Genomic DNA, 25,380 nt, shown 5'->3' with positions numbered 1-25,380 from the left:
AAAGTTTATAGTATTAATTTTAAAAAATCACAATTATGTGACTATTAATGAACTGTATCCTGTTGATAACTATCCAATAAGCGAATCATAATTCAAAAGAAAAGTACAATATTCTAAGATGATTGCATTAAATTAACCGCACATTTCCATGTCTTTTTAAAAAAATATTTGTGATTATACGAAATTACAAGATTTCGAATACATATAATTTTTAAGTTCACAATGAAATTAGTAGAGTCTGGATAGAGTAAGATTTCAAATACATATAATTTTTTTTAAGTTCACAATGAAATTAGTAGAATCTGAATAGAGTAAGATGTATGTAGACCTTATTTCTAACTTTGTTCGTTTTCGATAATAGAAATGCAAATTAATATGACAATTCAAAAAGTTCCAAATTATCAAATCTCATATAGACTTTGCACCAAACTACCAGATATGAAGATAACATGTTCAACATCAACACATTTTTTCTTATATAGTCTCAAAGAATGAAACAATGTGTTTACCATCTCAAAATATGCAACTAGTAAAACTAACACTACAATCATCCCAGGATAGCTAATTCCGGATTATAGTTATTCCGCGATCTTTTCCCAACCCAAACATGAGATGAATTCATCCTGAGAAGCGAAGAGCTCAAGGTCAGGCAAGGCAGTCTAAGAGGCTAAGGAACAGTTGAGAAATGAGGTCGTAGGTTCAATTCTCAAGCGGATACAAAAAACACTAGGTCATTCTTCTCAATGTCCTAGCCTTGGTGGACAGAGTTATGGTGTCTCGTGCAATTAATCTAGGTATACATACAAAAGCTGATCTGAACACCAAGATTATAACAAAAAATAACTTACAAGGTCGGAAGGGAAATCATATTTTTCGTTAAGTTTGGATTCAAAACTCAAATTTCCGTCTCTGATAACAAGTGGATCTTTACATTCTCACTCAACATTTAGTAGCTGATAAACACAAATATTTTCATGTATTCAATCAAACACAACCTTTCTCTATCTTCACGAGGCGGAGGTAAATATCTAAACATTTTATTAAATGTTGTGAAAAGAGAAAAAAGAACACAATTCAGTTATGTTTCCAAGCTGAACAGAAACAACCCAAAGTTGTTTTACAATGAGCTATGCTAATCCAAGTAAAATAGTTGTCAAATTCCGCGGGGCAACAACAGTTGCTGAGTTATTTTAAGTAGAGTTACTCCAACAATATCATATAAATCAGACCAAACCAATTACAGATGTCACGTAAAGTTAGTAAAAACTATACATGTACGTCCGTCCTCTTATTGGTTCTGCTCAAGAAGAAAATGAGCCGGCTCACATTTTGCTGCATGACCAAATTTAGATGTGTTGTACTTTCTATGTACCCCTGTTAGTTTCCCTGTTGCTGCATTTTTGTGGAACCCCACGATCAATCTCGAGCACTCCCTAAAATAAGCACGAAAAAAGAGGGTTCAGTTTGAGAAAGAATTTAGTTACAATCATCACACAACGTGGAAATGTATGAAAAGTTCACTCACAGAAGTTGATCTTCTGAGTATTTTGTATGCAACTCACACGTCATGCTCCATTGTTTAACACCGTAAAGTGTGCACTGAGCTGTATAGATTGCAGCAGCAGCGATAAAGGATGGTGGGAATTTAAGCATTTCGTATTCCACAAGGCAAAGCTCGATCAAGAAAAATGAAAGTAGCTCAAGCTGTTGTAAAAGGAGTATACCACAAAGTTAGGAGAATGTAACAATCAAGAATATCAAAAATTCCCAAGACTCTGTCACTACTAACCTTTCGATCTGATTGAGCAGCCTTAAGAAATCTCCTCATAAAAACATATGGTGTTGGAACGGACATATTAAACTGGAGTGTGTTGAGCATCAATTTTTCCTGCGGGGAAATATTACATGATATCTTTTAGTAATAGTTGAGAAAATGCAGTAATAAGAGTTGACATTCGATAGAAATATCATTGTTAGCTACCAGTTCAAGAACCTCCTTCCTTGCGTATGCTTTATCCGAAATGAACACCAAATCATCCACCACAGGGAGAGTAACCTCCTCATACTTACACGCGAGTAGCGTGGCAACCAGTCCAACAAGCTGTAGCTTCTTTCTCACAACAGATTGCTTCTCCAAAAATCTATCTATCAAGTTAACAGTTAGGAATAACGTCTCTTCCCTTAGATCGAACTTGTGATGTACCTATTCATTTACGAATAGCAATCAATATGACAATCAAGTAACCAAATATTTTGCGGTCTCCTTTATACGCTTCAATTGGGAGTAAAAGTTTAAGTACCTCAATGAGCCAGTCTATTAGTATAGATCTCATCCTCTCGTTAACGTCAAACTGTTGTGCCATATAATCTGGCGATATCCGGCTGCTGACCTGAATATAGTGATCATTATTTAGTCAAATGTGAATAAGAAGAATGACATTCTTTTTCATCAAGAACCAAATTTAAACTCATCAAAAACCACATTCTTTTTCATCAGGAACTATTTGAATAATATGACAGAACCATTCAGAAATACTTAGGTCAAACATATTGTTTAGTTTGAACAAAAACTACTATTATCCAGTGATCTATCAAAACCTTGACCTCTCACAAGTCTTTAAATAATTGTGCAAGGCCATTGGGACTAACATGTACTGTTTATCACCTGAATTCTCTATCATGCGAACATTCAACAACTACCATGTGAAACACAGCTCTAATCATTTCAAATAAATTCAAACATCATTTAAAGTAAGACGCGGGATATCAATACTCATCTTAGAACCTGGACCTAAAAGCAATTTTCTAGTCACTTTAAGCTCCCACCGGAAGCTTCTCTTACGACAATGGTATTGTTTCTTTACCCTATTTGCACAATATAATCTTTCGAAGAAAGGGAATTCATTTTGAACCTCTTCAGATATTGTGTAGATATGCCCGACTATATATCAAATTCACGTTGGTAAAGCTGTAAAAGTCTCTTTAAGGTACTAAAAGTGTTGGTCAGCTGGACTTACTTCCATTTTTGAGTAATAAGCATACAGATCTTCCACATAGTCAACAGCTGCAAGTGGATTCTTTGCATCATCACTGTCAATATCTATCGCGGTCTCCTCGAATATATCCTCCATCTCAATCTCCTGAGAAAATTTATGACCATTAGCTATCTAAAATTCCCAAAATACTTGCCAAAAGGATCAAATTCAACTCTTACCATTTGAGTCTTGTTATCATGTGACACTGTCTCAGTTTGTTCCAAAGACATAGGAACAGGCTGGTCTTTTGCTGCTTCATATTCATCAACATCTATTATAGGTACATCCTCCCATACACTAAAATTTTCAGCTGCTAACTTTGGTTTCTTGGTTTCCTGTTAGACATCATTGTACTACGGTTAACAAGGGGCGGGAGGTCGAGAAATTCATTAAATAAGTACACATATAAAACTTTCTCTTGATTAGTAGCATTTAAAGTCATCGTTCTAAAATCTAGAACTCATAAATTGAAATCCTGGCTACGCCCACGCAAGTTAAACCATTATACAAAACCACAATGACATCTCAATAATTCAAGAATCCAATTTCATTATATATGTACACACATTATACATAAATTTAAATCCTGGCTACACCTACACGACTTATAACACTAAATAAACTACAATGAAACCTCAGTATTTCAAGAATCCATGAAATATATAAAAAGATCCGTATACACTCTACCCTAACCAAACCCCATTTGTGGGAACACTAGGCTTATGAATAGTACCTCAGTATAATGCTGCTGGGAGCTAGCAATTTGTGCAGCAAATTTCCTTCATTTTGAAAAATTTACATGTCAGTTTGATTACAAGAATATGGTCCTCAAATAAATGGAATGAAAATACTTGAATTTGACTATTTATTATCTAACCTTGTTATTGGTCGATGAGCTGGAATAGGATGATTCTTGTTACAGATCCCATTAGTTCTGTTAGATGAAGAAAATCACCCAAATCAGCTCAACATTAACAAAAAAAATGAAAACCCCTAAAAATATATATGAAAAAATCTAAAGAGATTGAAGCTGGGAACTTACTCAGATATTCCTCTCTTGTTAACAACACAAGGATATTGATTAACTCCAACAAAATTCTGATTAATCACACCCAATGCTCTTCGATTGTTCCTCGTCTCCACTCCAAACTTTCTGTTTCCCATTTCTGAAAAAAGAAACAAACTTTCAAAAACCCCATCTTCCAAAAACTAACAAACAACACTCTTAGCTGATATTAACCTCATAAAACCCAAAATTGGTGAAATTTTCCAAAAAAAAAAATGAATCTTTAAGCTATAGTGGATTTGTCATAATAGGATTGTTCACATTAGAAACACCCTTTTTTTCACTTTTTCTTGATTATTTCTTCAAGAATCAATCACCCCACCAAAAATCAAGAATCAAAAATGAAAAAAGAAAAAAACAATCTTGGGATTTTTTTTACTACCCAGAAAACTGATTTCCAAAAACTAATTAACACAAATCTTAGCTGATTTTAATCTCTTTAAACCCCAAAAATGTGGAAAATTAAACAAAGATTGAATCTTTAAACTACATTTACCTTGACCATTTGTGGGTTTAGTCATAATAGGATTGTTCTCATTAGAAACACCCATTTTCTCAATTATTTCTTCAAGAATCAACCACCCCACCAAAAATCAAGAACCAAAAAACCCAATTTTGGGTTTTTTTTTCTTCAAAAAACTGTAGAGATGGGGACTGAGAGAAAAAGGCAATGAGGGGGATTTGTCAGTAGGAATACAGAAAGGGGGGGATTTTATTTTCAAATGAAACGGCTAGTTGGATCAGAGCGTCAAAAAAAAGGCATAACGGTCACCTTGGTTGGCATGTGGAGGAGACGTTGCTTTCAAAATTAGGAAACCTTTTTTTTATTAACTTTAATGGAATGATTGGAGTTTCGCGCTTTATTTGTACCAGGTGTTTATATCGAATTAATTTAATTTAGGATATGGCGTGGTTTTAGCTTGATGAGGAAATAATATTAGACAGGAGGTTGTAGATGAGACAGAGCATCGACGGTTTATTGTCAGTTTTTTTAGTAGTTGTAGTACTCGTGTAGTTTCTTGTCTTGATTCGATTTGTGTTAATATTTGTTGATTTCTTGTACATTGATTATCTTATTTAATATGTTATAGTTTATGTTTATGTTAGTACGTGTTGTTTTTTTGTTATAACTTGCTATTTTTGTACTCTCGTAACTTTTCTTTTTTAATGCGGAATTAGTTGAGTCAAGGATTTATTGGAAACAGACTCTATGTCGTTGAGGTAGAAGTAAGGTTTGTGTATACTCTATCATTTCTGGATATCACTTTATTTGATTATGCTGAATATGTTATTGTTTCATAGCTTCATTTTATTGGCGTCGAGAATGAAGGTTTTGCGGTAGATAAACAACATGCACAAGCAAATTGATTGAAGGGGACCTACGTTCCTACTCCTTTACAATTGGTTGAGTGATTTAATAGAGTAAAAGTACATATTAATTTATCATAATTAATTGTATTCTTTCATTTCTTGTTTTTGGTTCGAACGATCAAAACGTGTAAATTGATTAGATTATTTTGGGCTTCTTTTTTTTTTTTATAGTCAAGGATCTAGCAAACAATCTCTACCTTTGAGGTTGAAACATGGTTCATATATTAATTTTTGTACGATTATTAAATATGCTATTTAAAGTGAAAGTATTCTTTCATCTCTTGTTCTTTGCTTGAACAATATAAGTGTACATATTAATTTATTAACATCAAATATTTATATTAGTCTAATTTAATAAAGTAAAAAAATATGCGTTAAATAATCATAATAAAGTGATAAAAAGATGTCAATGCGAACACATATCATTTATTTGATATAAACATTCGTATAAGTAAAGTTTTTTCCAGATATAACAAATAATTTTCTTTTTATATCAAACTCATCACCAATTAAATAGAGTTTAAATGAATTAAAATAGGATGAGTTTGTTATTTGTATTTAAGTTCCAACTACTATTAATAAATCTTTTTTCTTCAAATATATACGTTACTTTCAAAATAGGGAAATAGAGTTGAATTTTTTTTTTTTATTTTTTACATATATTTTAATTGATTCATTCAATATATAGATAGATGATTGGCACTTTTATTTTAAGGAGACCCATAATAAATATAGAGGTCATAATCAATATTTTCATCGAAATTTGAGCTTATACGTATATTTTTTTTATTTTAACAATTATATATATTAATAACGTAATTTTAAGTTTATACACATATTTTTTTATTTTAACAGTTATATATATCGATGATGCAAAATTGATATTATTAAAGTTAGTTGTTTTATTTAAAATAAATTAATTTTACACTAATTTATAAAAAAAAAATGGACATTATCAAGTTATATTAATCGCGTCAAAATCTGATATGATAATTTAAAAAATAAATAATATTGACTAACTTTTTGCAATTGGAAGTGATTTTGAATTTAAATTACTCCCTAATATATACATTCCTACATCTTTTTTATTTAAAAAAAATGATATAATTAATGGATGTAGCAGGCTATGAGGCATGTTTTGGTCATTTTTTTTAATTTTTTTAAAAATAATAATAGGTCTTTTTTGCTGGCACTTGTCAGACATTAAAGTTTTTTTTTTTTAATGTAAAAGATTATTCTAGAGAGAATTTGGATCCATGGTTTGAACAACACAACCTTTAGGAAATTCAAATATTATGAAAGATAAAAAGTAATTGTGACGTGTGAGGTAGACGCACACTAATTTGTGATTCAAAATAAATCATAAATGTTTATGTAGTTATACATTATTTTACGAAGGTAAAGTTAAATTGTTACTTTTGATGTTTTAATTTATGTGATATTTTTTATTTTTCGAGAGTTAAACAGTTTAAATTTAACTAAAAATTTGTGTATGAGATCTTCAATTTATTTTTTTAAATGAAACTTATACATTTATAAACTACGTAAAAAGTACTATAAGTCATAAGAATTAATAACTTGAAATGTTTAAAAGATCAATGAAAAATTTATATAAATGTGCAATTCTTTTTTAAACTAACTAAAGAAAAATAAGTCACATAGATTAGGACAGAGAGAGTATTTAAGTTGGGACTTGTGCGAGCCTATACTCCCAAGGTTTTCGAACTTATGCACCAATGTAAGTTGGGCCAAAATATCAAAAATTCTTCAATAACTACGCCTCAGTCCCAAATAAATTCGACTCAATCCTAAATAAGTTGAAATGTCCAAAACTTCTTTGACATGATAAATAAAGAAATAATCAATTGTGGGATATTTCATATTAGGCTATTAGCTATGAATTAACACACAAAATACTGAAATATGAAGAGGAACTATTCTGAATGATTACAATTAAAGTTACTAACCATATGATAAATTATTTCAATGTCAAAAAAATGGCAAACACAACTAATTAACTCTGTCTATATTGCCATGTACCTGGATTTAGGTTCTACTTATATAAAATGGACTAATACAGATTCAGATTTTACTCTTTGCTACTTGTAAGAACATCTAATTTACAACAAACAAAGGGCAATCACCTAAAAAGAGTTGAAAGTGTTTGTTTGCTAACCGTTCGTTTGCCCTTCTCAGCTGAAGCAAATTTCTTGCCCGGAGAATTATGATTTTCACCATCTAACTTCTCGTTTACTTCATCAATACTATGTTCTTGTCGCAAGGACTCATACTTATCTGTGATTTTGTGATCCTTAGTAGCCACATTATTCATCAAAAGATTCAAAGGGTTAATGACAGTCTTTTGAAACTTCTCGTCGTGCTTGTTCTCCTTTCCTGTTGCATCGCGACAGTGTTGTAGATATTTCACCTCTTCCAGCAGCATCCTTATTTCATCCTTCGGCAACTGAGCATCCTCACCCTTAGTGACAGTATCCCTCACTCTATCCAGTTCCTGACTGAGAAAATCTGTATCATCAATCAAATCTTGCTTCTTGCCAGCCATCTCCTCGTAGTGCTCAGCAGCAACAATCTTCTGCTTCTTGGTTACTGCCTCCACCAAATCACTACATCCCTTGTGATTTAACCTTTTCTTCTCAAAAATGTCGTGTTGGAGTTGATAATTTTCATTAAGCAAGTTATCATCATCATCTGACACAATCTCCGGCTTCATTAGCTCCAAGTTTTCAAGGAAATTCCTGTGGGAAGCATCTTCCTTCTGTTGACCATCAACTCCAAGCAGGATATGTTTTCCCTCTTTGATCATTTTAACATCCTGGGTGACTCTAGGAACTATGGTATCAAGGATAACTTTGCCAAGAAGAAACCTTGTCTCACACATATTTCCTTTCCCAAGAGAAATGTATTCTATCCTGTAAACGTCCTTCCTAGTTTTGAGAGATGTAACATCTTTCACTAGAATGTCAAACATTAGCTCGACAGTCCTGCCCATTTTGTTTGATACAAAGACCTGCAAATCAGACATCTCCATAACAGTCAAGAAAAACTCGTTAAAATAATAATAAGAGCAATTACCATTTTGATAGCCCATTACACACTTCTCAAGTAGGAGGACGTGAAAATTGAAGTCCACTAGATCTGCTTCTCCTTTTCTCCCTATTTTATTTTACAACAACAGACCCAGTGTAATCCCACAAGTGGGGTATGGGGAGGGTAGTGTGTACGCAGACGTTACCCCTACAAGGTGGAGAGGTTGTTTCCGATAGACCCTTAGCTCAAGTGAAAGCATTACAAAGCAGTTCGAAGAAAGAAAATAATGGGGGTGAAGAAGTCAAGACAAAATGCTAAATAAAGCATGAAAAGCATACTAAAAAGGAAATAGTCACTACCACAAAATAATACGATTGTCGGAGTGCAAGAAACAGTAAATAGTAGAAGAAATGTAATCACAAGAAACTCCTAGAGTAATAGTATGAACGACGAAGCGAGACAACTCTCAACTACCTAATTAACCTTGCTTATCTAATCCGTGTCCTCCATTTTATCTTCAAATCAAGTAAAAAATCATGACTATATGCACGACTAGTATTTACTTTGTGGATAAGCTGAGCTGCTTTGTCAATGGATCTATTGAGGCTGTTTATGATGGAGAAGAAGAGAGGGAGGGTGTTGCATTTATTCCAAAGTCCCAAATTTCCACAAAAGGTAGATGAAAGATACTATGTTGTTTATGAAATAAATAAACACCTTTACATTAGGTTCAGAGATACTGGTCCATTTTGTTGCAGGAAACCTGAATCACTAACTTCATAAGTCACAAAATTTACATAGAAACAGGGTTTAAAAGCTCCTTGCGAGTATACTGAGCTAGATTCTAGGTTAGGAAATTGTCGATGCATGCCTTTTAATAGTATCTAAGAATGTATTAATCCTTTTCCGTCCATGGAATGCACTGGAAAAAGGTTTAGAAAGATCTATGTCTTGTTGCATGAAGGAATTAAGTAACTCATAGCAAGTATTACTAAATGTTTGACCTTTCCATAATCACAGATTAAGAAACAGAATTGACGAAGACATAATAAGTCAACCATATTCAAGCCATCCCCTCATTCCTTGCTTATAAGAGGAAACCAACAGGGAACATTGATTCACAAATACAGGCACTCTTAGGAAGAAGTGGAACATTCTCCTCTTTTCTCAATTTGTATGAGAAGGTTGCTATTTGCGAGGCAATTGGACCAACACTAATCAAAAGTTAATGAACTCATTTATCAACAGAAAATATGGCTTTACCCAGCATTGCTGCTCTTCTTACTATGTCTAAAATGGGACCGATTCTAGGTAGGATTATTGATCAGACATTTTCCCATATTATTTTTGGAAATGATTAATACAGCTTCCACTTTCAGATGAATAGGAGTAGAAAACTAGAATTTTGACAGCAATTGGACCAACACTCTCATCAAAAGTTAATTAATGCAGCTTTTGCTTTCAGATAGGAATAGAAAATTAGTCTATTTAACACTTGGGTAAACAGCATGAACTAAATTTGGATCTTCCACAAAAGTCGATCATTACTCTGAAGAACCATACGAGTGAAAAAATAACTGTATAGTGTACCCCAACAAAGTGAAAAAACAAGACAGACAAACTGTGTTGGTGTAAACAACAGTTACATGTAAAAGTCAAAGTGTGTTTACCCACCAAACCAGAGCATGGGGCTCCCGGGAACTTGGACATTGCTTCCAGGAGGCTGTCCCTGTCCGCTAAAATGTTTATAGATTTTTGGACTTGCACTGCCAGCTGTGCAACTTTTTTTGCAAGTTCATCTTCTGAAATGGAGCCATGAGAATCAGAGAATTCTGGTCCATAAACAGCTGCATCTTCAGAATGCTTTTCTGCAAATTTAACAGCTTCCTTCCAATTTGCGTGGTACAATACAGAAGCAAAAGTCAGGATGACAAACACATGTTGGGGGTGTGTGATCAATGCCATATGAAACGCCAAGAGTGCAACCCTGTCATGCAAAGGAAAATTTTGTCAATTATCCCAATTCCCAGCCGTAACAAGGAGTTCTCTCAATATTAGAACAGGTCAATTCATCTTTAGTCTACTATTAAATTCATGATAGCAAAGTGGTCTAAGTCAGTAGAATCCACTATTGTGACAGTAGGCAGGTAGACTATGAGCTGCAATGTTGAAAACATGAAAGGTTTCATATGCTGAATGCAATGGATCAGCACAACTGAACTATGGAATATGCCAGAGTAAATGTGTTATACAATGAAAGCATCACATAAAAAAAAATCTTTGAATGTCTAAATTGGCCCTAATTTACAATTTAGAAAACAAAAAATGAAGGAAGCTATGTAGAAGTATTATCTGAGATGCACTAAGAGATTCTGGTAGTGATGATGCTAACTTGGGCTTCTGAAGTCAGGAAGGCAATAAATGCTTCCAATATCAGTGTCCAGAAATTAAACTTTAAAATGATCAGACACAGGAAGATGCCTGTTTACTGTACTTACTGTTGCATGTTGTCCTGACTATGAGAATTATGTAGTTGATGAAGGCTTGATTTGATGCCTTTACTTCAACACTTAACACTGAAATTATATGCCTATTCCTTCTTAAAGGGAGAAGAAGTGCAAGCTCCCAAACCCATAGAACTATATTTGACATTGCCTTATCATATAAATAACAAATGCATTCATTCGCTAGCCATGTGAAAGCCTAAAACAGAACATCTTAAACCAAAAACAACTCACACCACAAAGTAAGAGAGAAGGGTCATAGAAGGTGTCCACAGGACAACAATATATCATTGATTAGGAACGAACACTTGTTTAGTTCAGAGCATAAAAAGATTGGGAATGAGCACTTCTTTGGTTCAAAGCATACAAGATAATCAAAAGAGACGACTGCAAGGTCCACGCTTAGCTTAACAACAGCAGGATTTCAGCTAGTCAATCTCAGGAATTCTTCCTATCCAAGTCAGCATTTGACACCAAGCAAAGCATAAAAGCTCTGTTATACAGTTGCAAAGTACTATGATAGAAGGGATGATAAGAAATAATAGATCTTCCAATTAGACAAGTCCAGAACCACAGAGAAACTTATATATCAAATTACAGCTCTAAAAGCAGCAGTAAATACAATAATAACCAAAAAAATGAAGATTATCTCTATTAGGGAGAAAGTGTCAGCAAAGAACAGATGGTATGGAAAGCAAAAGCCTCATGGAGATCAAGAATCCAATAATCAACATGTCTGCACCAGAGCTCAGAATAAAAGCGAAAGGAACTCGACTCATATGATAAAGCTACAGCAATGTCATGTCACAGGCACAATATTGTATGTCATGTCTACTTGGAAGGGTGAGAAAACAATTAATTGCCAAAATGAGCCAGAAAACCTCAACAAAAATTCATGTCATTAAACCAAATGCTTTATTTGAAAAAAAAAATTAATATCAACTCACCACACACTATCATGCGAAGGTTGACCACAGGAGACCAATTGATCCAAGCTGGAAAATAATTTCTGAAGAAAGCCGTGACTGATAAATTATATGCTTAAAACAGCAAGTGAAAGAACCAACCAAATATTACTTTAGAAAATGAATATGCCGACATGGGCATGCAACATACACAGGAAAAGCTAATTAAGGACTTCTAAAAAATTTCAGAGTTAAAAAAATGAGACGAAGCAATAAAGAACATACCATCAGCATCACAGAACTTTTACCCGATTGTTTACTAGCCTGTTGAGTAAGGTATGTCCCCTGAAAATGATGTACATGCACATCAAGCTATTTCCACAATTCTTAAAAAGTCTACCATTTTGTCAGCAAGCCAAAATTAGATGCAGGTCATGCAGCAATATGGACATACATGAAATGGCAACACAATCTCAAGGATATTGTATCTCTGAAGTAAAGAAAGAGAAGGCTCTGCAGCCCCATATGACATCATATAGTTCAATTCCATCATTATTCTAGACTGCAAGCACAATAAACAGAGAATATCAGTGAAAATGAAGCATATGATGTAGAGAACTCCCTTAGGAGGAGAGGAACGTTTAGGGCTTCAGGGATGTTCAACAGTGAGAAGAAGAGACAAATAACAAAGAGAAAGGCAGCCATTGGGGGGAAAGAGGAAGTGAATGATTAAGCCAGATAAATGACTTAACCAGAAATCATTGTTTATACCTTGGACAAGCTCATGATGGCTGACGAGAGTTCATGCATAGCATCTTCTATCTCCTTTGTAAAGGATAAGTTAAGACGGGCAGCCAATCTCAAGCCACGCAAGATTCTTGCTGAGAAAAAAAAATCCAAGATTAGTTCCATCATATTAACAATTAGGGTAAAAATCATGTAGCCCCCATCTATTCTTGAATTCAGCATTGCCATCCCCTTTCTACTTTTACTTACTCTTAAAGCGTTCTAACTCTACGTTGTGCCAAATTGATTGGCAGCAAAACACCAAAAATTCTTTTGTTCTTTGCTAACAAAGAGAATGACCCTAAATCTTAAAACCTCATGTTACCCCATGTTTACACCTTGTATGTTAGGGTTTACCCTGAATATCCACCATATTTGATTTTCTACCATAACTAGAATTATCTTTCTTGGTGGAAGAAGTTCCCTTGTTGGAAAAGATCAGTGCCATATTTAGGTTATTCCTTTCTTGAGGAAAAGTTTAGACCTCTATAAATCAACCACCAATGATCTTCTGTGGCACTCTATCATATGCTTTCTCTAAGTCAATAGATAATACCACGCAGATTTTTCTTCCTTTCGCGGTAGCCATCAATCTACTTAGCAGGAATATAGCCTACGTTCTAGATCTACATGGCATATTCGAAATTGAGTTTCTTTCATTCTTGCCGTGTTCTTAAGTTTTTGCTCTATCCCTCTTTCCCAGAGTTTCTAAATGTTTTCATAAATTTTCTAATCCTAATATAGTAGTGTTGCAAACAATAATAGGCATAACACAGTCTCATGGGAACTTAAAACTACGCCAAAGGAGGGCAACAACTTTTTGGAGGAGGGGGAGCTAAGAGAGAAGTGAACAGCTAAAGGATTAAGAGTAGCTGAAATAAGAACATTTCCCCATGAGAATCTGATGATCCATCATGAAATTGTTTGAAGTAGTTAAAAAATTAAAGATCTATAATGTTAAGCGTACTAAATAACTGTTTAGTGGTGCTATAAGCAAAATAAGTGATGGATGAAAGGGGTCAAATGAATTTAATCCAATAAAATAGTAATGCTTCCAACCCAAATTAAGTTTTAACTTTGTGTAGTCATTACAGAAAAAGGTTGATCATGTGTATGTTTTGATTTGTAATGAATAGTAAAATAAGCAAATACAAAAATAAAGTATATATTCCTTTCGGAATGGAAGAAGTATGATATTAAGTCCCAATTCATGACAAACTTTTGAATAATTGCACCTACCACTATCTTCTCCAAATGACAAGTGAGCAGGCACCAAAGTCCGTAGCTGAATTCATATCAAAATAAACCTTTTCAAATTCCAACACATCAAAGTAATTGGTTTGCATCACATACTTGAAGATAAATTTTTAATAAAGTACATATGTGAAGATAATAATCTCACCTTTAACGATCTTAGGTCCTGCATTGCATTGGCATAATCATAGATTCTATTTGCGAACGGGTTGAAAAATAAGCTGTTTCCATGATTTTAGGAAAATAAATAATGAGTTAAACAGCACCCAAAAACTCAATAATTTAGGCGTCTATCAGTCACCACTACAACCAAAACTAATCATTCATGTAACCTACATACGGATACCAGGCAGTACAATTCATTCTAAACTTGTGGAGGATTCTCCATTGACAGATACTGATAAAGACATCAGTTTAATGTTCATTTATAAAATATTTGTTACCTTCTTCAGAAAAAAAAAAGGAATCAGTTTAAAGTCTAACACGGAGAATATTAATATGCATTACATAATTACATTTAGCAAAATAAATTGCTTAGTAAAGCTTCCCAAAAATGTTATAATGCTCTAGAACAGCTGTTAATTCATATCTCACCAGCATGCCATGGTAACAACTGTGCTGTGTCATAACATTAACCAAGTTCATTGCAATAGAATAGGGTTTAATATCTTCAGTTTTTTGCCTTTTTACCAAAATCTACTTGCAGATGCTAAGAATAAGGACAGGATCAGTGAACTAAATAAAGCACCTAGAACATCACCAACAACTTGTAGAGGAAACACTACAATTGAATAAGCAATCCACAGAAGTCCACGGAACGAAAAGTTATAACCTTTGCTATGCCTTCTTTCCCCATGAGAAGTCCACAGAACATTTTTAGCTCCATCCCCTTAAGAAAATACAAAACAAAAGGTACCTGTTAATAGTGAAGTCTCTGTGCATGGAATTGTTCCAGAGAATGAAATCTTTCTCAGGACATCCCTTAGGAATTTCAGGAACTAAGGGTGCCTCTTCCTTTTCAGCATGTTTTGCCACAGTATTTAAACTTGATACCTGCAGTAATTGGAATATGAAGTACTTCAGTAGCTGTGATTGTAACAATCTACTTGTTTGAGATTGATCTCTAATTTGTCTCTTCACTTAAACAAAAGGAGATCTTCCTGTGGTCTGAAAACCAAATCAGAATGTTCTTCCTTCTTCTGTGGTGATCAAAATGGTAAAAAAAAAATTAAAAAATCAATATGACTTGCAACTCAAGCACTTCTCACTTCACCAAACATTAGTTGAATTCTGTTTGAAATTCTTATTTAAGTTAAAATATATTTGTTGGTACAGCATAATGTGTACAATGTGAAATTGTTTGTGCCCATACCCAACCATAGATGCATAGAAAGGTAGCCCAATTAGTATCCCAAAGGAGTTGTGACAACCTCAACTATAGAACCTTTGACATGTACTCTACATATTGGAAATATTCGCCCAACTATTTCACAACGACGAAATTGCTTTTTTATCTGCAAAAGATATGATAGCATAAATGTTAGAACCGAACTACAAGTAACTGAAACCTAAAGTAGTTGTCTCATAGCTAGATGATGATTATGAATGCATCAAGAACCTGTCGAAGTCTTGCATTTGTGATTATATCAAAATCTTTTGGTATTCTATTGAGAATTAGATCTCTGACACATCCACCAACCAGGTACGCTTCAAACCCTGTATATTGAGGTTTCAGTCAAAGGATACTCGATTAAAAAGAAAGGCATATATATGATCTTAAAAAAAACAGGAGACTTGCAAATAGAGTGGTATGGGATAAGGGTGGAAAACTTAGGGTTTTTATATCCAAGCAAATTATTAGGTTATGTTAAAGTATGTCGAGATTCACAACATGCCTGGACATAAGGAACTTGAGTCGAAGAATATTCAACTAATTGGTTAACATCTCTCTACCACTAGTACTTCATTCCATTACATGCATCAAGGGTAATAGAAAAGATCCCAGATTATGTGTTTTCAGTGCTTATGTAAACGAAATTGTAGGATACTCTAGGGGATATTCTCAAATATTCTACATTTTCAGAAGGTTCTAGAGTATTCCTACTTTATTGTTAGTACTTACCCTTATTGTGCAAACATGGCCTAAGTTGGCTTCTCTCCGGTTTAACACACTTCGATTTTATTGATTCAACTCTGAGTACCACAACAAAAATCCAGTTTACCAATCAAATGCACTTGATCTTCGAAGAGGCAGTCACCTTTTTGACGTGGGGGTGAGGGGTAGGGGGTGGGGAGTGGAGGAAAAGAATTGGTTTTGCCTCGCTCGTGACAGGTACAATTTAAAACAAAAAACCGTTTCAACATTTGAAAGTAAATTGATAAGTTTGAGGTCCCATAGTTATGTAAGACATACTCGGGTAGCCAGACCAAAATGATCGAACACAACAAAAAAGTTATCACCTTCACCATGCAGAATCTTCAGAACAACCTGGGGAGATGGTGGTATCATTGATCTACTAATCCCAAAGTTCCTAGAGTCCAGCTTCCTCCATTTTGAGAAGTCGATTTGACCTGAATCATAACCATCACATATCATAATTCAACTCCTTACTCCACAAATAACATTTTCATTCAATCACATGTTTGCAGCACTGCCTCTCCTACCTAATGTTTGCAGATCATCTATCGTAGCCAATGAAAACAGACTAGCCGAAAAGAAAGTCAGTCTTTATTTTTTCTCTTTGGTCAATAATTTGCTCAATTTTGAGCCGAGGGTCTATCAAAAACGACCTCTCTACCTCGCAAAAAACGGTAGGGGTAATGTATACATATGTATTCTCCCCATACCTCACTTGTGGGATCACACCGGCCATGTTGTCGCTGTTGGTCAATAATTTTCTCAGCAGATTAATGCACAACTTAAGCAAACAAGAAATTAATAGAGAAAAATATAGACTCAATAATCACTATGTTTAATCCAAAATTAACTGGATGAATCCTTTGAATCCACATTCTACTCTTATTCAGTTTTTTCATTACTCATCTTTTAATTCAAAGTAAATGGGGAGATGGACGGTGATCTCACATATCATATTTGTGATGGGTGAAATGGAGGCTCAACTCTGAAGTTTGTGTGATAGGAAGGTACAGCCAAAACTCAATAAGTCCTACAAAGCAATGGTTAGATTGACTATGGTGTATGGGGTGGGGTGTTGGCTGGTCACAAACTCTCATGCTCAAAAGATCACGCGGGGATGAGGTTCAATGTTGAGGTAGATGTATAGGCATACGAGGAGAGATAAGATTAGGAATGAAGATATCTGGAACAAGGTAGGAGTGGCCTTCGTGGTGGATAAGATGAGGGAACCGAGATTGAGGTGGCTTGGGCATGTGTAGAGGAGAAATGTAGATGTCCCAGTAAGGAGGTGTGGGAGGTTGGCAATGGTGGGCGTTAGCAGAGGTCGAGCCTGGCCTAGTGTTGGATAAAGTTCAGTCACTATAAGTTAGGATAGTGATCTCTACTAGTCAGGATAGATAAGTTCTGTTAGCTACATTTTAGGAAATACGGTGAAGTGTTGTTAGCTATATTACTTCCCCTACTCTTCTATAGTTTGCTGTAAACAATTGCGTATATAAGTTCTCAGTACTTGTCAACGGCTCTCCAGCTGGCTTCTTCCCTTCACAGAGAGATCTGAGGCAGGGGATCCTCTATCCCCATTCTTGTTCATCATTGCCATGGAGGGTTTAAATGACATGCTACAGAAAGCCCAAACAAACAACTGGATCAGAGGATTCAAAGTAAGCTCCAGGAAAGAAAGTAACATGACGATCACGCATCTACAATATGCAGACGATACCTTGATTTTTTGTGAAGCAGATTTGAATCAAGTAAGGATGCTAAGGGTGATTTTCATTTTATTTGAGGCCATCTCGGGCTGCACATTAACTGGAACAAAAGTTTTATTTACCCAGTTAATGAAGTGCGCGATCTTCAGAGACTGTCCAACATTCTAGGAGGTAGAATTGGGGATCTTCCAACAACGTATCTTGGATTACCTCTGGGGGCAAAAAGCAAGTCTATAGATATATGGACTCAGGTGTTGGAGAAATGTGAAAAAAAGTTGGCTAATTGGAAACCCAATACTTATCCATGGGAAGAAGGCTGACCTTGATTAACGCTGTATTGGATGCAACGCCTACCTACATGATGTCTCTGTTTCCTGTTCCTGCCAGTGTTATGAAAAGGTTGGACTCCTTGAGAAGGAACTTTTTTTGGGAAGGGAACAACGAGAAAAATAAAATACATCTTCTCAATTGGAAGTCTTGTCAAACCAGCAAGAAGGAAAGAGGTGCTGGAATTAAGAATCTAAAGATCCAGAATCAGAGTTTAATGATGAAGTGGTTATGGAACTTCAACTCAGACGATCAGCCATTATGGAAGAAAAGAATCATGGAAAAATATGGTCTGGATGGAAGATGGACTACCAAAGTAGGCAATAGTCCTTATGGAGTTAGTCTCTGGAAATCCATAAGGAACTTGTGGCCCAAATTGCTAGCAAAAACCATGTTCAGCATTGGTAATGGAAGGATAGTTGATCTATGGAATGGTAAATGGATTGAACAAGGTCCCTAAAGCAACTCTATCCAGACATATACTCCCTCAATCAACAACAAAACTCAACAATTGAAATGGTTTGGGGTGAACACGGTTGGAATTTGAGTTTCAGAAGAGCTTTAAATGATTGGGAAATCGACAGACTAGCAAGATTCTTTGAAACTTTAGAACAGTTCAAAGGTACATCAACTGAAGCAGATTGCTTGATATGGTTAAGGAATAAAGAGAACAAGTTTACAGTGAAAGCAACATACAGAATACTCTCAACCTCAAACAATCAGAGCGGGACCTGGCCTTGGAAAATGATCTGGAGGGTTCAGATCCCTCACAAAGTTGCATGCTTCTCTTGGTTGCTAGCCAGAGAAGTTGTACTCACACAAGATACGCTCACGAGGAGAGGTTTCATTCTTTGCTCAAGGTGTTTTCTCTGTGGTAAAGAAGCACAGACAATCTCTCATCTCTTTCTTCACTGAAGCTGGGCTGACCAGTTGTGGAAGATTTTCATTAACTTGATGGGCATTAGCTGGACTATGCCCAGAAGAGTATCTGATGTATTGAGATGTTGGAATAGTGATATCAATCCCTCCAATCAGAAAGAGAGATGGAAAATTGTCCCAGCTTGTATTTGGTGGACTGTGTGGGGAGAAAGAAGCAAAGTTCGTTTTGAAGACAACCATTAGTATACAGAAACTAAAGTTGAAATGTTTAGGGCTTTTCTTTTTTTGGTGTAAACATAGCTTAATGGAGGAGTTCAAATCAGCTAACGATGTACTCGACTCCTTACGAGAAGATTAAGGACTAGGAGCTTATTTTTTTGCTCATCTGGATGTAAATATGGGGGACTACACACCCTTTGTGTAGTTTGTTATTAATAGACAAAAATGTTACCGTTCAAAAAGATATATATATTCAGCAATTCTACTCAATAAAAAATACATTGAATTCCCTCAACATCTGATTGTGTAACTTGGTACCAGAGCCTACTATGGAATCATCAACTTTAGATTCCACCTCACAACAACCACCTCACTCCAAGTCTTTTTGCTACTTTACTCCATGCGCAACTTTCTTTTTACATAAAACTCAAACCAACAAACTACCCGAATTGGAAAACTCAACTTGTTCCTATCATCAAATGTTACAATCTATTCAATCGTATCAATGGTACATCAGCACCTCCTTCCACCATCATCAATACCAAAATAAATCAATCATAAGCAAATTCTAATTATCTAAAGTGGTTGCAAGAAGACCAACTCCTACAAGTTGGAACTTATCATCTTTAATAGAGGAAATTCTTCCTTATGTGACTGATTTAGATACTGCCTTTGAAGCTTAGACCGCCTCTCTCGAACGCATTTGGCATCAGCAACAACGCTAAAAGAGTCCAATTACACATCACCTAGCAAAACATGACTCTTGGTGACAAACACTGGCTTAATTTTTTCTCGAAGCTAAAGCTATCGTTGACGAGCTTGCTGCGGCTGGCACACCTCTGTCTCCTGATGAATTCAATGCCATACAACAACAATTGTTGTCTGTTAATAAATTTGCTAAAAACAATCAATGTTCTTTTAATTAGACTCTGATGGGTTTACTGTGAAGCATCAGATAGATAAAAAGGTGTTGTTGCAGGGAATAGCTGAGGACGGAGTTACAGGCTTCCTATTGCTGCATTAGAGGACATTACAGGATACAGCAAACCTTTTAAATCAGCTCAGACTGTTGCACCCGATTGGCATGCTCGGCTTGGTTATCCTCAACAATCAACAATCATCTTTATTGTTAATAAGTTTATTTGCCTAGTATTCAATATAATCAGTTGGCCCATATGAAGCTTGTTGTTTAAGGAAACATAGTCAGATTTCTTTTATCAATTCATAGGCTCGATTGCTAGTAAACCATTGGAATTGATTCATGGAGATGTATGGGGACCAGCTCCTAACTTATCTTTTTGTGGAGAAAGTATTGTGTTCTATTTGTGGATTTATTGTTGGTTATTTCCAATTAAACAAAAAGATAAGGTTTTTTCTACTTTTGTCGAATTCCACAAACTGATTGAAAACCATTTACAAACCAAAATCATTAATTTCCAATTAGATTTGGGTGGTAAATTCGTACTGTTAATACTTATCCGAAGGAAAATGGTATTAAACATCGCATTCTTTGTCCTCATACACATCAGCAAAATGGTCAAGTTGAAAGAAAAATCAGACACCTAATGGATACATGCCTCACCCTGCTTGCTCATTGTGCAGTTCCATCCAGATTCTGAAACTTCGTTATGCACACCACTACATACTTGATTAACAGGCTCCCTATTCAAGTGCTTCACCATGTCTCAACATTTGAAAAGCTTAATGGCACTTCACCAGATTATGAATTTCTCCGTGTCTTTGGCTGCACGGTCTATCCATTGTTACAAGCCTACAATCAACACAAGTTCTCCTACGGAACTGCAGCTTGTGTTTTTCTCGAGTACCATCACGGGTATGTCTGCTTCAATCCTCATGATAATAAATTTAGCTTAGTAGACATGTTCGTATTGATGAAACTCATTTCCAATATTAGGAGAAAAACTTATCTGATTCCTCTCTCCTAGGAACTCTTCTAGAGCAATTTAATTCCACTCCTTGGCTCACATTAATTGCGTCGATACCGCAACCTGACACAATTGTACCATTATCTTCGACACTTCCACATAATTTTGTAGATTCTTCTAACGACAATAATTCTAGTTTAAGCTTCTCATCTTCTAGTGCTTCTCAAGATAATACTAATTCTCCTTCAGGGCAGCAACTGAATGTCCTTCCAACTCCTACTGAGCCATCACGACCACCTGGATGCACTCATCCAGTGGTTCTAAGGAAAAATCCAAAGAAGAAAACACTGGATTTCATGTCTGTTTTGGACGGTAAGGTTATTCCTCAGTTACTCTTTCAGTAGAAAAGCACTCAAAGTTCCATTATGCAGAAAGGCTATGAGCTCTCAAATAATTGCTTTGATACAACATCAAACATAGGAACTTGTTCCTAAACCATCACGTTCCAATATTGCGAGTTGCAAATGGGTTTTCTGACTCAAACATCATCTCGAGAGCAGCATCAACCGATTCAAGGCTCACTTGGTAGACAATAGCATAATCAAGTTGAGGGAATAGATTATGATGCCACTTTCAGTCTGGTTATCAAGCCTATAACAGTCCGAGTTGTTCTTTCTTTGCAATCTCCAATGCATGGACTCTTGCATTCAGCAATTGGACATTTCCAATGCATTTCTCAACCTCCAGGCCTTATTGATCAACGATGTCCTAATTGTGTATGTAAATAGAGGAAATCAATCTATGACCTTAAACAAGCCCCACGGGTTTAGTATCACAGGCTCGGTTCTTATATTCTAGACATTGATTTTGCAGGCTCTATTACTCACTCCTCGCTCTTTATCAAACAACAAACAGTGATATTCTTTATGTCCGCATCTATGCCGATGATATTATCATCAGAAGGAGTAACTCAAATGCAGTTCACACATGCATAACTCAATTGTCCAATGAATTCAAATTGCGAGATCTCAGAAAAATTTACTGCTTCCTGGGAATCAAAGTTAGATATCTCAACAACTGTATTATTCTTTCTCAGCAAAAAAAAACCTTCAGGATCTTCTCACCACTACTCACATGCCACATCTGTCAAGTTTCCTATGGCTAGCACATACAACCTGCAACTTCAAGAAGGCAAACAGCTGGTTGATCTCGGGATTTATATGAAAATAGTGGGAGCACTACAATATGCTCGTCTAACTCGTCCAGACTTGGCTTCTGCTGTGAATAAATTACGAAAAAATTTATCCGCACCAACAACCACTCACTGGAAAGCCTGCAAAAGTGTTCTCCGATGTGTCAAAGCCACCTTGCACCAAGGACTGTTTATTACTTCTCACCCAGCTCCCAACTTAAAGCCTTTTGTGGCGTTGATTGGGAAGGCAACACAAATGATAGGAGATCTGCAGGAGGTTTTGTTGTGTATATGGGATGAAAGTTAATATCATGGTCAGCTAAGAAGCAACCAACAGTTGCTCGATCATTAATCAAGGCTGAGTATTGATCGGTCACCAATACTGCAGCAAAAGTAATTTGGCTTCATCCTCTTCTTCAAGAGTTTAAACAGACAACCCATAATTCCACAATCATCTGGAGCTTCATATCTACCAGTTAATCCGTGTTTTAAGGCTCGAACGAAGCATGAGAAGTTGATTTTCACTTTGTCAGAGAACAAGTCAAGGTTGGTCATATATCAGTGCAGTTTACATCCTCTATCAATCAATTAGCAAATACACTTGCTAAACCTTTGTCCGCCAGCCGGTTTCAATTCATCAGAGGCAAGCTAAGAATCTTGGAAACACCTTCTTAGCTTGAGGGGGATATTAGAGATAAAGTTCAATCACTATAAGTTAGGATAGTGATCTCAACTAGTCAGTATAAATAAGCTTTGTGAGATACTTTTAGGATAATATGGCTAGGTGTTGTTAGCTATATTATCTCCCTATTCTTCTGTAGTTTGTTGTAAACAATATCTATATATTCAGCAATTCTACTCAATAGAAAACACATTGAATTCTCTCAATATCTGACCGTCTAACACCACGGAAGTATTGGTGGAAGGTGATTTAGCCAAGATATGGCGCATCTTGAGCTTACCAAGAACATGAGCTTAGATAGGTAGGTGTGGAGGGCGTGGATTAGAAGAGAAGGTTAGTTGGTAATTGAGCATTCTCTTGCTTTCCTGAGAGATAGGTTTGGTGGTCATACATGTACCTACTTTCTTGCTAGCAGTATTACCAGTATTCTCTTAGTTTACGTTCTTCGGTTTCAGTTATCACATGTGTTTGTTTGTGCTTTGATTTCGCATTATTTGGTTGCTGTTACCGTTCTTTCATCCGTATGTTCTATTTCACATTATTTCGTTGTTGTTACTGCTCTCATTTCTATATTCCTCCTTCTCATACTGCTTTGAAATGCTTTATTTTAAGACGAGCATATATCAGAACAACATCTCTATCTTTACAAGGTAGGAGTAACGTCTATGTCCACTCTACCCTCTCGTGATCCCACTTGTTGTTACAATCTTTTACCCTAACAATCAACCTACCACAACCGTCCATCATCCTTTATATATCCAAGCTTACACGCTTTACCAATCAAATAGGCAAAGTTACAACAGAACAACATAACTTCTAAAAACCAAAACCGCACAAAAAGCAGAAAGCTTCAAAATGTATTAAGCTTATATTTACCTGCTTCTACCACTGACTCATTACCAGAATCAGTAGAAACCTGAGACTCTCGTCCACATTCAGCAAAAGTGTGTTTAAATTTCTGGAACAACACAATTCGGCAAATGTTTACAAACTGTTCGACAATATGCCTGAAAGAAGAAAAAATGAACATCATATAATAAAACTAGTTTACACAGCACGGCACCTGCAAGTATACAAGGGCTTTGAGTTTGAGGCGCGAGAGTAAGACATTTTCTCTTGTGAAGTTTGATATCGCAACCATGAAACTTGAGAACTCTACTGTTCTGTATAACAGCAACTGGAGAAGACGGGTCATTTAAGAAGTGAGACCAAAAACAATAGTAATCATTGCTTATAGTTAAAAAAACAAATGAAACGCAATTCGAACCAAACTAAAAAAAAAAAGATATTTGGTTTGATTTAGTTATGTTTCGTTTTTAAATTTTGAAAACTCATATTATTTGATTTGGTTTTGATTTTACTAAAAAAATAACTGTAAAAATAATCAAATCGAACCGATAAATTAGATATATAAATTTTATGTTATTGATAAATAAATATAAATATTTTGTTAAATTTTAAGTAACTCAAGTTTTTAACTTTACAATTTTTTCAAGGCTAACGCTTAAATTTTAGCCTAATTACAATTTTAAGTCCAATTTCATCAGAATTTAGTACCTACCAGACCTTTCATAAGATAGTCATACATTTTCTCTTAATTTAATAACTTTATTTGTGAAATAATAGATCTAGTATTGCTTAATTGATTAATTAAATCATTAATAGCTTTTATGTGGATTATTTATGTACTAGATGGTTTTTTAATCAAGATACGTATGTCCTCAAAAAATTATTACCTTCAAATCGATAAAACAAAAAAGTTGAACCAAACTGCCAATAACCAAACCGATGGTTATTTTTTTTCATTAGGTTTGATTTGGTTTTAGAAATTTTAAAACCGAGTAGATTGGTTTGGTTTTGGTTTTAACCAATAACCGATCCAAACCGATCTACGAACACCCCTAGTAATCATTACATTTTCCTTTAATAGGTTCTTAAAATATTTTAAGTCATAAAATGCTTTCGAAACTGTCTTTCCTGTTTTTAAACGAATCAGCTCTTAGGACAAAGTTCAGAATCGTAATTTAGAAATTGAAATCTTAAAAATTTAATTGTATCATATAAATTTAGATTAAAAAAAAAGCTATTTTATATTTTTACATTGTTTCAATAAATATATATATACCAAAGTTAAGATAGATAGAAAAAAATAGAAAAGTAAAAATTAAAAACCTCTCGATCTAAATATTAATAAATGCTCTCCTAAATGTTGATAACTACTCATAAAATGAAAATTTACATTATTATTTTGACAGGATATTGTATTGTAATATACATATATATTTTTTGGATGTTTTATATAATTAATGGATACTAATTTTAAACGTTTTAATAAATAATTTTATTTGATTGGACGATATGCATTTACTTTTAAAACATG

At 35.0% G+C, this 25,380-nt stretch overlaps 2 protein-coding genes across 3 annotated transcripts; both read right to left on the bottom strand.

The window, feature by feature from the left end:
• Positions 1–950: 950 nt before the first annotated feature.
• Positions 951–4,809, bottom strand: LOC107014796 (G2/mitotic-specific cyclin-2-like). Its single transcript, XM_027915662.1, has 11 exons — positions 4,598–4,809; positions 4,078–4,201; positions 3,913–3,969; positions 3,769–3,814; positions 3,215–3,370; positions 3,018–3,140; positions 2,301–2,390; positions 1,982–2,203; positions 1,790–1,888; positions 1,526–1,704; positions 951–1,433 (listed from the first exon to the last, which is right to left on the bottom strand). Exons 1-11 carry the CDS (start codon positions 4,650–4,652, stop codon positions 1,289–1,291), a joined length of 1,296 nt encoding a protein of 431 aa, XP_027771463.1. The 5' UTR covers positions 4,653–4,809; the 3' UTR covers positions 951–1,288.
• Positions 4,810–7,389: 2,580 nt separating this feature from the next.
• On the bottom strand, positions 7,390–24,262 carry LOC107014795. 2 transcript variants are annotated; one of them, XM_015214881.2, is made up of 14 exons: positions 24,064–24,262; positions 23,877–23,958; positions 16,430–16,540; positions 15,588–15,685; positions 15,400–15,483; positions 14,886–15,022; positions 14,118–14,190; positions 13,955–14,000; positions 12,701–12,810; positions 12,384–12,491; positions 12,215–12,274; positions 11,972–12,033; positions 10,195–10,507; positions 7,390–8,500 (listed from the first exon to the last, which is right to left on the bottom strand). In XM_015214881.2, the coding sequence occupies exons 1-14, from the start codon at positions 24,193–24,195 to the stop codon at positions 7,613–7,615; spliced, it is 2,304 nt and encodes a 767-aa protein (XP_015070367.1). In that variant the 5' UTR covers positions 24,196–24,262; the 3' UTR covers positions 7,390–7,612. The 2 variants fall into 2 exon arrangements, with proteins under 2 accessions (XP_015070367.1, XP_027771462.1); XM_027915661.1 differs by lacking the exon at positions 16,430–16,540 and having other exon boundaries at positions 24,064–24,254.
• Between the last annotated feature and the right edge of the window lie 1,118 nt (positions 24,263–25,380).

This window comes from Solanum pennellii, chromosome 3 (genome assembly GCF_001406875.1).
Source record: "Solanum pennellii chromosome 3, SPENNV200".
NCBI lineage: Eukaryota > Viridiplantae > Streptophyta > Magnoliopsida > Solanales > Solanaceae > Solanum > Solanum pennellii.
Note: the sequence above shows the minus strand (reverse complement) of the source record. Positions and strands in the feature narration are given on the sequence as shown.